The sequence below is a fragment of the Anopheles gambiae genome, chromosome 2 (genome assembly GCF_943734735.2).
Source record: "Anopheles gambiae chromosome 2, idAnoGambNW_F1_1, whole genome shotgun sequence".
Lineage (NCBI taxonomy): Eukaryota > Metazoa > Arthropoda > Insecta > Diptera > Culicidae > Anopheles > Anopheles gambiae.
Genome location: NC_064601.1, coordinates 40,301,196 through 40,313,103, shown reverse-complemented (window position 1 = coordinate 40,313,103; position 11,908 = coordinate 40,301,196). Strand labels below are relative to the sequence as shown.

The window sequence follows — 11,908 nt, the reverse complement described above, 5'->3', positions numbered from 1 at the left end:
CACTGTGTAATGGAGTAAGTTAAGTTTCATTCATTGTAAAACGTCTCAATTAGTCTTTATTGAAATCTTGATGCAGTTCATATGAAATAACGGCATTCAAACAGACATTTTTCACTCTGCATGGCACTGTCTGTCAGTCTGTTTGAAACGAATACGAAAACACGAACAAAATTAACTATTAAATGCGCCACGGGCGCTAGAGAGCTGACCGCTTCATTATCCTCCAGGCAGTCGTGGCAGTCTTACGTTGACATCTCGAGTAGTTTGCGCTTCCGCGGGGGACGGATTCATGGCTGTAAGGGGGAAAACAATGGTAATGCATGAGAGATTAATTCAATTATGAGCAAATCGTGCCAAATCATTCTCAGAACACGTACGAGTAGCGGTGGATATGCGTCGACGCTTCGGCTCTGGTGTCGTTGCCTTGCCCGGTGGTTGCTTTTGTAGCTGCTGCAAACCGCTTGGTCCTGCTTCCTGCGAGTCGTGGATACGCCGCCGGGTAACTAGATGATCCAGCCGCAGCGAGCTGTCGATCGACCGAACGCTCTGGTTCGATAGCAGACTTCCTATGCTTTCGGGCAGTTCAAATTCCGGATCCCGCTCCAGCTCAACGTCCTGCGAGCTAATGTTGAATGAGCCGCTAGACTGTGGCCCGCCCTGCGCGCTAACGATCGATCGTGCCTCCGACTGTTGGCTGGCCAGCGCGGCCAGTCGGTTCTCCCGCTCATCATCCCCATACGATTGCGAGCTAATGTGCAGCGAGGAGACATCGCCCATGTCACTTTCCGATGTGCTCGGCTCGGCCGATTCCTGCGTGCTGACAGTTCTCATCAGCATCGTGTCGGATGGAAACAGAGCCGTACCGCCACCTTCGCCTTCCCGCACTCGATGCGTTCGTTCCCTTACCGACTGGTAGACGGACGGCGTACGTTCAACAGTGATGCAGTAGGTGTCCATGAACGTTTGGTTGATTGAGGTATCGGTGTAGGTGCTGCGAATCTCGCGATACTTTTTGCGCAGCTCGGAGTACATTTCCGCCATCGAGGTGTGCTTCCGGAACGGTATCTGATGCACCGCCGGGAAGACACCGAACAGCTTCCGCATCTTCACCAAGGCTGGCTGCGGTTTGCGCACTATTTTCTTGTAGTCCGGATGAATCCGAATGTTCTCCGTGAGGATAAGGCGCGGCGTGTTGTAATACACACCGTAGTAGGGATTGTAATACTCGTATCCGCGAAACATGGACAAATATTCGTCACTGTTAAACAAGCATCTGTCGCGGTACAGTGTGGTGGTGCTTGACGATTTAGGTAAACAATTAACGCAGAAGAAATTGTGAGATTGCTGCATCATGGGCGGGTAGCGAGTAGAAAAAAGGGGGGAAAGTACATGATTAATGCATCCGATAGGAGCAGCAGCAGTGGCGTGCTAATGCTACTCACCGGTAATGTGTTGGCAATCACATCTAGCGCCTTTTTGGACACGACATAAAATATAAACGGTGTATAGCACCGGCACAAACAGCAGCGTACGAAGGAATGGGCATCCTCGCCGGTGTACCGATAGTCCCGGTCCACTCGGATCGCATCACTTCTGGTTAACATATTATTGCTCAATTTTGTTTAGGCGTCCCTTCCTTCGAACCTTGTCATTTAAACCGCGTATTTACGTTGGAGATAACCTGCTTCAGCTGAATCCGTCTAGTAACGCTGGGTAACGCATTGCATTGCCGCTCTTTGTGTGAGTGGTTCAACAATTCCCAAACAGCATTTCGACCATAGCTTAGGCTGTGCTCTAGCTATTCCGTTACCATCACACATTCGCGAGATGGTTTTGGAAAGTTGCGGAGAAGAAGATAACGGAAAAAATAACAGAAAAAACACTCAGATCATCAAAATTCACAAAAAAGTATATTGAACGATAAGGCGGTTGATGTCAATGCTTCATCGGATGTGATTTTAATGAACGTACTGTCAAAATGTTTTATGGAATTTAACATTCACGTCGAACGTGCCTTTTGAAACGTGTGACAAAATGCTGAAAATGTTGTCAATTTCATCAAAATTGCTTGTTTTATTAGACGGAGGAAAATACTGACATTTCTCGATTGGCATTTGTGTGTCAAACTTAGACTTTGGCACAAAAATACCTCTCGTACTTTGGCACAAAAATACCTCTCGTACGTGCAATAAGGCAAGAGAATTGTTCTGTCACCTTTCACATTCATTATTTAATTTATTGATTATCTTGGCTTTATGGCACATGATTTTTGATTGTCCCAAATACAATAATAATAACAATAAAAATAGAACAAAATTTGAAGATTTCCGAAAAACATGGAGACAACCCTCTGGAAAAACAATAAGGCAAATTATAAATTTCATAAAACAAAACCACATAGAAATATGAAAAAAGAGAGGAAAAGGAGAAACATCTTTTATCTCTTCCTGCAATGGAAAATCATTTAAAGAAAAAAAATCTCCCTAAAACCTCAAAAAAAAAAACAAACAAACAAGAGAAAAAAAACAATAGCATAGATAACTATAATTAACTAGGGAAATAAATGGAACAACACAAACAGTTGGAAACTAACTGAATTTTGTTTTCAAACCCCAGTATAGTTACCCAAGTGACATTTGCACGAAACTATTTTCCCATATCTGCTCGATTAGTACTCGATACGCTTGAAATTGTGGATTTGTGTGTAATCAAGTGTGTTGAAAGCGCAAAGATTTAGTGTGTTCGTAAATTAGACGTTCCTCTATCGATGGACGATGCCGTCGAGCTCATTTTTCGTTCATAGCTCTGGTTTTTTGATGAAAAACAAAAGCTAATTTTGTGTGACGTTATTCTATAAAAATGGATATTATTTAAGAATAAAATGGGAACATCCCAAGCGCCACAGATTAAGCTTAAACGACTGGAAAATTGAATATCCATAGAAAAAAAAGAAAGCTCCACAGCTTCATTGGTTTGATCAATAGATGGCGTACTACAACTCATCATTATATTGCCATCCTTATCTTACAATGTGTTTCGACAAGTTTCATCTTATCATGACCTATATAGCCTTCTAACTTTCTGAGCAAAAATCTATATGAATGGTCGTGTGGTCAGATACGTGGGTATCAACATCAACGACCATTACTCAAATCTCACTTGCTTCAGTGCTGGTGGTTTCCGTTGGAGTTTAGTATTTAAACAATCGTATCGCCATTCTAGTTCTAGCGATGCATAACTTCAATGCGAAACCATACAACAGTACAGAGGATATGAGAAAGCTCTCCTCCAAGCGATGAAGCTCAACTGGTAAGGGTATCCCACCAACAGAGAGCGCCACCAGCTTTTTTGCTATTTTTAGAATGCATGAGTCGTTTGCCGTCTGCTAAACGAAGTCTTTCTATATTCCGTTTAGGTAGAGAACTTGAGTCGTTTAGAAGCCGTTTAGTGGTCGTTTAGTGGATTTGTGGCACTTGGGATGACCAACTGTAACGATAGTGTTGTGTCCGCACAAAACAAACATGAGACGGTGTGTACGGCACAAACAGAATATGTATATTATCACTATCTTTGGTATGGGTACAATTAACATTGGTAATAAATAATATAAACAATACACACGCAATGCGGGGAGAGGACGGCTGGTCATGCTCGCGCCGCGATCCTCACTGAGGACGTCACAGGATGACAGCCTTGCTGTCAACAGTGAGCCCTCAGGATGAGGCAGCGGTCTGTCCACAACATCTCCCCGTTTTAATTAAGCCGGTACGGCTTAAGCCAACGCAGCAGTTTTAATGTACTTAAAACCGGAGTGGCAAGCGTACGGCTCAAGTGGCGCTGTGTAAAACGGGGGGAGGGGAGAGTGTTGACCGGCCTCCGTGTCTAACGCTCGACGGGATGAGCGTTGCGGGCTGCAACAGGGGGCAGCCGATGTGCTGCGCTCGCTCGTTCCGTTGCAGCCGCTGTGGTGTTATTGTTGTTGTCGGTGCAACTGCAGCATGATGCTGTTGTTGTAGGCCGTTGTTGCACCAGACGCCGATGATGATTCTGAGGCAGCTCTCCGGATGCTGCTGCCGTTGGGGCGTCGATGTGCGGCTGAGCAGGGGGCGGCCGTGGTGCCGCGCGCGCTTCGACCGCTCAGCCGGAACCGCTGCACAGGGGCGACCGTGATGTCGCTGCCGGTGAACTGCTGTGCAGGGCGCGCCGGATGATGGTGATGATGATGACGATGCGAGTGCACAGCGGGCAACCGTGATGCCGCGCACGACGACTGTGACCCGGGACACATACGAACGATGTTGCTGCACAGGGGCGACAGTAGTGTCGCCGTCGAGATGCACCTGTGCAGCTGGAGCGCCGGCGATGAAGACGCACAGGGGGCAGCCGAAATGCCTCAGCACTGTGCCTGCTCACCGGGATCGACGATGATGCTGATGCAGCAGGGGCGGCCGTGATGCCGCAACGACAATACTGCACCAGTGTGTCCGTTGACGCTGCAGCGGGCGGCGGTGATGCCGTGTGACGACGGTCCAAAGCGGAATGTCCCCTCGCTTTGTCCGGTATAGTGCTGCAGCGGAGTGAGGATCCCTTCAGGGCTTCGCGCAAGCCCAAGCGTGCCCATCCTGCGCGATGGCGGTTGCGCGATGGTGGAACCGCGATGGTGGTCTCGGTGCTGCGTCGGTTCGTTGTAGGATCCCCCCCTACGCGAGGAGGATCCCATCCTCGTCGCCACTGTTGTGTCCGCACAAAACAAACATGAGACGGTGTGTACGGCACAAACAGAATATGTATATTATCACTATCTTTGGTATGGGTACAATTAACATTGGTAATAAATAATATAAACAATACACACGCAATGCGGGGAGAGGACGGCTGGTCATGCTCGCGCCGCGATCCTCACTGAGGACGTCACAGGATGACAGCCTTGCTGTCAACAGTGAGCCCTCAGGATGAGGCAGCGGTCTGTCCACAACAGATAGGAAACATAATTTCCAAGCGAATCTAGAAGAAAGTAACGAATAATCCTCATCACAGTTGCTTTTAGAGGACTTTTTCTGAATTCCCTTTAACTGGTGCAATTTAAGGGAACCCAAGTGACATTTGCTCGAAATTGTTTTCCCATATCTGCTCGATTAGTACTCGATACACTTAAAATTGTGAATTTGTGTGTGATTAAGTGTGTTGCAAGCGCCAAGACTTGATGTGTTGGTAAATTAGACGTTTCTCTATCAATGGACAATGCCGTCAAGCTCATTTTTCTTCATAGCTATGGTTTTTTGATGAAAAACAAAAACTAATTTTGTGTGACGTTATTCTATAAAAAATGGGTATTTTTAAAATATAAAATGGGTACATGACCAACTATAACGATAGAAAACACCATTTCCGAGCGAATCTAGAAGAAAGTAACGAAAAAGCCGCATCACCCAAGTGCCACAAATCCACTAAACGACCACTAAACGGCTTCTAAACGACTTAAGTTCTCTACCTAAACGGAATATAGAAAGACTTCGTTTAGCAGACGGCAAACGACTCATGCATTCTAAAAATAGCAAAAAAGCTGGTGGCGCCATCTTTTTGTGGGATACCCAACCAGTTCAGCTTCCTTGCTTGGAGGAGAGCTTTCTCATTTCCTCTGTACTGTTGTATGGTTTCGCATTGAAGTTATGCATCGCTAGAACTAGAACGGCGATACGATTGTTTAAATACTAAACTCCAACGCAAACCACCAGCACTGAAGGAAGTGAGATTTGAGTAATGGTCGTTGGTGTTGGTACCCACGTATCTGACCACACGACCATTCATGTAGATTTTTGCTCGGAAAGTTATAAGGCTATTTAGGTCATGATAAGATGAAACTTGTCGAAACACATTGCAAGAAAAGGATAGCAATATAATGATGAGTTGTAATACGCCATCTATTGATCAAACCAATGAAAATGTCAGTTGGGAAGTTTAACGCTCCAGTTTAAGGGAATTTGCTTGAATTCCCGATTATTCGTGCTCGAAAATGTCAATTGGGTACCCACACACACATACACACCAAATTCAAAAAAACGGACACAAAAACAACACACAACAGACAACACAAAACAATCTGAGTATCAAACCCTGTGATATAAACGATGTGACAACCAAAGACTGAAAGAAGAGAAAAAAACAAAAAAATTAAAGAGAAATGGACTGCAAGGTCTCTCTAACAATCAAAATGGTCAACCTCTGATTATGGTGTCCCACAACATCATAGGAGGACAAACCCCATCACCCAAAGAAGAAGAAGAAGTCTTGGCTTTATCAGGAAGAATTATTCGTTGTTTCCCATTTTTATTGTTTTTATTCATCATTATCAGGAAATTCAATTCACTCTATCGGCATTGACAGTAAAAACCTATTCGGGAGCAAATCAGAAAGGAGCGTGCCGAATTCTGATTTTCCGACTGGCATCTATCTGTCAAATCTGGTTTGAAGGATAGATTCCAAAATCAAATGACAGTATTTTCCTCCGTCTAATAAGGCCTTAAAGCACGGAAAATAGAACAGATTTCTTTGTTACTACGTGCATAGAAATATAAAACTATGAATTTTATCGAAAAAAAAAAAATGAAATACAGTAGAACATCGATTATCCAGGCAGCTCGGGACCGGAAGGTTGCCGGTTAATCGATTTGCACGGATAATGGTCAAAGAAATGTCATACGCATATAAAACATATGAAATTCACTAGTTTTATTATTAATTCACCTAGAATCAATCGATTAATCGTTAGTAGAATATTATTTTAATCAATAACTGTAGGTTTAACAACTGTTCATGAACAAAAATGAGTTTCGAAAATACCCCTAGACACTACAGAGCTGCACAAGAAACTGGTTACCCAATTGACTATCGCTGCAAATGTTTGTCGTACGTTTGAACAGCTGTCACATTGATGCGCACGGTTAAGCCGCTCACCGGTTAATCCGCCCCCGAATATACTGTATATAAAAAATGAAGTTATTGAATAAAAAAAGAGAAAAGTAACGATTTATGAGTGACAATTACGACATTGATAATGAAGTTTTTTAATGGATCTAGTTGCGATTTTGTACACGTTATTTGTTTACATTGCACATCAGCTGGTTGCTGTGATGCGTTATCTGACATATATTTCACCTGTAGTTATTTCCAATACAGTAGAACGTCGATTATCCGGGGACGGATTAACCGGCGGGCGGCTTAACCGTGCGCATAAATCTGACAGCTGTTCATACGTACGGCGAAAGTTTGCAGCGATAATCAATTGGGAAACCAGTTTCTTGTGCAGCTCTGTAGTGTCTAGGGGTATTTTCGAAATTCATTTTTGTTCATGAAGAGTTGTGAAACCTACAGTTATTGATTAAAATAATATTCTACTAACGATTAATCGATTGATTCTAGGTGAATTAATCTTAAAAAATAGTGGATTTTATAATTTTTATATGAATTTGACATTTCTTGGACCATTATCCGTGCAAATCGATTAACCGGCAACCGTCCGGTCCCGAGCTGCCCGGATAATCGACGCTCTACTGTAGTTTATTTCGCTGTATATTTCACCTTGTCTGGCCTTGCGGTAAAGGACGGCTAAAGAAAATGAGCGAGATGCAGGCATTTTCGAAAGTCAAAAACCCTCGCCTTGCCCTGCGGGAGTAGCACAGGAATGTTCTTTGGGTTGGTGATTTGCCTTCATTACAGGGGTTTTTGCTATTTGCATGATACCTTGGATACAATATTTTCTACTTTAAATTCATTATAAAGCGTGACACAATTTAAAAATAGATAGGGTTTTAACGCGACGAGTTTAAATAACTTGGAATCGCAAGTACTTTTGCTGCTGTGAGTGCTTGCAACACGATAAGCAACGCTAATAATGAGTCGGCAATGCCCACATCTGCTTCGAACCCTGCCACAACGCATTGCACACACACACGCACACCACCACAAGGCTACGGGCGCATACGGATCGAAAACAGAGCTGTCAGTCTTATTATTCATTATTCTTTTCTGTTTCTATCAATACGGCCGTTCCTGCGACACCTCACTGGTACACCGAGCCGAGAAGTGTGCAATCGTTGCGCTTTACGCCAAGTGGGCTGTAAATAACCGCCCCTTCGTGTGCCCCAGCAGTGCGTGTGTAGTGTCGTTTTTTCTTTAGTTGTTGCTTCCCTGTCCAGCTTCCATCCAGTCAACACGGTCGAGCACTACCGTTCCTTGCCCAATCTGGCCCCCCCACCCCGCAGGCAAACGTCGTGTTATGTTGCGCTGGATCATTGCGATTCCCACCGCGGTGCAAAGCATTGAAAGCAAAAATATGTTGTGAAGTGATTGTGTTGTCGTCGGGGTGCGATTAGTGGCAGTAGTCGTTGTAGCAATAGTTGTGTAGCGATAGGTAGCAGCGAGTGGAACCGTACGGAAATAAGCACGAAGCAAGCAACCTCAGTGATGGTTGATAGGTGAGACGGGTGTAGACGGGTGACGAGAATTCGATTGTGCACGATTCGTCTGCTGCGTTGTGTTATTGTGTGTGCTCGTTCTGCTGCTGGGTGTGTGATATTGCCAATCGAATTCCCCGCCGGCCAGTTGCGCGTGTGTGTGTGTGTGCGGGTGTGCGTGGCGAACGGAGAGAAACATCAGCGCCAGGACATTCTACCGTTGGGAGGACATCCGGTTCGTGATAAGCGGCGCCTTCGAAGGGGGAGGGCAGGATCGGACTAGCGGGACCAGCGTGCAGCACACCACTAATCGGTAGCAAGTAAGTATGTGGGGCGAGAGAAAACCACCACCACCAACCCTTTCCACGAGTCAGCGCGCGTATGAACACACATGTAAAGCAAACGGCAGGCGAGCAGCTCCACGTTACCGGGATATTGCGAGAGAGCGTGTTGTTATGTAAAGGCGGAAACTGAGCCAACGGCAGCGCAGCGGATGCAGTTTTCCTGCCACCGTCCATTTCTTTTCTCGCTGCTGCCACCAGCCTCCTTTCCGCCGATGAGAGAGATGCAAGAAGTGTACCAAAAACAAAAACAAAACAAACAAAAACCCCAGTGGAAATTCGCATCCGTGGCAGGCGGTGCAAAGCTTCCGCGCACCGATCGACGAGCTGGTTCGAGAATGATTTGTGAACTGTCATGCTGCTCACGCGGGAATGTTGTTTCGCACTTTGGATCGTGTGTCGCGAGCGGGGGTTTTTGGCGCTGTGTGTGTGTGTGAGTGTATGGGACTGCCTCTGCGGTGTGGTGTGCGCGGTTGAGTGTGCGCGCACGAGATAAGATGGGTGTGTGGGTGTTGATCATCCCCCAGGCACCCACACCTTAAGCTAACACCCTCCCCGCCCTGTTTTTTATTCGTCACCATGATCGACGGATCTAGTGTGGGGCTTGGTGTTAGCGCGGCGAACGAACGTCGTCCTGTGCGTATTCGATTCATGGTCGGTTGCGTATTTATTCATTAAACCCTGGGTGGTTTTGTGTTGGGCTTGCGCTTGCATACTGGTTTAACACACTCACACTCGCCCTGTTAGACAAAGGCAGCACAGAAAAACAGGAAAAGGAGAGGAGTATCATATCAGACGGGGGAGGGGGGGGGCAGCGATGTTCGCTTGTTGCTGTTGCTGCTGCTCACGGACGGGCTCGTAGACGTTGAGTTGAGCACGATGAATCAGCACGATTAGAGAGCCGTTGGCAGCGATTGTGGTAGTTGTGTGGTAGTGGTGGTGTCTTGTCAGACTCTGGGGATAGTGTAGTAGACAGGCCACAAGAACCGTGCGTTGTGCTGTTCTGGCTTCGATTACGAACGGGTTAACGTGTTTCGGTGGGCAGAAAGGGCGGAAGGAGTGGAAGGTACCGGCAAGAGGCAAGTATGTGGTGCCCGGTATACAGGCACGTGTTCTCTGGCTCCCTGTGAGCTGAACGTTTCGCTTCCTTACCACGTGTTCCGCAAGGGATGTACCGATTTTTGTCTTCTGGCTGAAAAGCACACGAGACTGTAATCTCGCCCGAGTGACTAACGTCCCATTGCGCATCATGGTTACCACAACCTTGGCTTACTCATTATCACCGCATTCCGCGTCTGTTTGCAAACTTTTTAGAGGCGGTTGGTATGTTCCGGGGCACGAAAGATAATGCCGATTTCAGACGTTTTATCCCCTAAATTAGATGAGTTAAATTATTCCAACGTTGACCCAAGAACAACCGTAACCTGTGTTAAGTGGCTTCAACCCAATTTACCCGCATTACGAGTCTTTTCTTGCCAGCAACCCATTTCACGCCTTTGTGAATTGCCGTGCAGTGGATAACAATAATTCTTTATCAACCACGGTGCAAAGTATCCCTTTTCCCCTTCCCCTCCTGTTGCATTGGTCCCTGTCTCGGCGAAACCTTATCTTATCGCTGGCAGACCGATTAAAAGTCGCCAGCAGCAGACCGTTTTCACACCAGACGCGTTTTGCATTCCTGCACCCCCCGATACACTTGCGCCGTGTGTGTGCGCGCGCGGTGGGTGTAGAGGGAGAAACACTTTCTCCTTCCAGAATACCTCCTTCCCTTTTGCACACGCACGTGCGCACGGTGATCAGCGCCTGCTTGATTGTTCCAGCCGACGCGAGGTCGTCGCATCGAGTCGAGAAGATTCAGCGACTGTTTGTGTTTGCCTTTTTTTCTCTATTTGTTTTAAAGCGGGTTGAAAAGAGAAGAGTTTAGTGCTCACATCAAACCAGAACCACAATTCATTTGAACCATTGAGAAAAATCCCGACAGACCTCCAAAACAACTGTTCTGTTCGCCAAAACGGGTGAGAAACGGTGGGAAATGTGGCGCAATGGGCACACACGCGCGCGCGCACGGAGCAGCTTTTTGCGCAATCGGCCGTTGTGTGCGATAAGTATCAACACACGCGGGGCCCCTATCTCGCGCGTACAAACCGGGCGTGCGATGTTGTGCAGTGATGTGTATGTGTGTGTGTGTGTGTGTGAAAGAGAGCGAGACAGGGAGAAAGGGAAAAGGAGAGAGAAAAGAGAGAGAGAGAGAGAGAGAGAGAGAGAGAGAGAGAGAGAGAGAGAGAGAGAGAGAGAGCGTCACCCTCTGTCAACATGCAGCCGTGCGCCGTGCACCACACAGAGAACCAACCGCACTCTCCACCTCCTCATGCTCCTTCTTCTTCTGGATGTAATACACACACACACACACACACACACGCTTGCCATGGTCGATCGTACGGCGGCGGGTCGTTCCCCGGGGGCTGCTGTGTTGTTCGTCAGCATGATTCGGCAAAACCGGCCGCAAAGAGACAGCGTCCGATCACTTCCTCCCCTACCCCGCTCCCTGCCGCCAAACCGCGAGCCTTCTAACAACGCTAACGCAGTCTGTAGTTCCGCCGATAGTGTCTAAGTGTGTGTGTGTGCGCGTAGTTTTGGCTATTTAAAGGCGCATAATCATGCCTTTGGTCTTTTGGGAGAGTGGTATGTTTGAATTGTCCACACTCTTCCATAATTTTGGTGACCGATATCTAAACATTAATCGTGATGGGTGAAAGAACTGTACACCTTGGCACTAAACCCAATTGCCAAGGTGTACAGTTCTTTTCGGCTTGCTAGACACACCCACTAATGCGTCTGGTAGGGCTCGGAAGCTCCGAGGCTGATCAGGTGCTAATTGAAATCGAACAATACGCACCGGACAGTTTACGCAAGACTATAGCAACAAAAAACGTACGCAAGATGACGAATGTACCGCGTGGATTAGCAACGGATGTGTTTGCGTGTATGTAAAAGCGTAATCAGCTATCTGCTGCGTTGGTGACCGTGGGCCAAGCACATATGTGATGGCGCTTGTACAAACTGCCGCCGCCGCCGTCGCAGCCGCCAAATTGGGCCAAGCTGAAAAAATCACGT

The 11,908-nt window shown here is 46.6% G+C and overlaps 1 protein-coding gene across 1 annotated transcript; it reads right to left on the bottom strand.

The window, feature by feature from the left end:
* Positions 1–29: 29 nt before the first annotated feature.
* LOC1274313 (uncharacterized) lies at positions 30–1,715 on the bottom strand. Its single transcript, XM_001230929.4, has 3 exons — positions 1,443–1,715; positions 378–1,344; positions 30–293 (listed from the first exon to the last, which is right to left on the bottom strand). Exons 1-3 carry the CDS (start codon positions 1,602–1,604, stop codon positions 217–219), a joined length of 1,206 nt encoding a protein of 401 aa, XP_001230930.4. The 5' UTR covers positions 1,605–1,715; the 3' UTR covers positions 30–216.
* Positions 1,716–11,908: the final 10,193 nt, after the last annotated feature.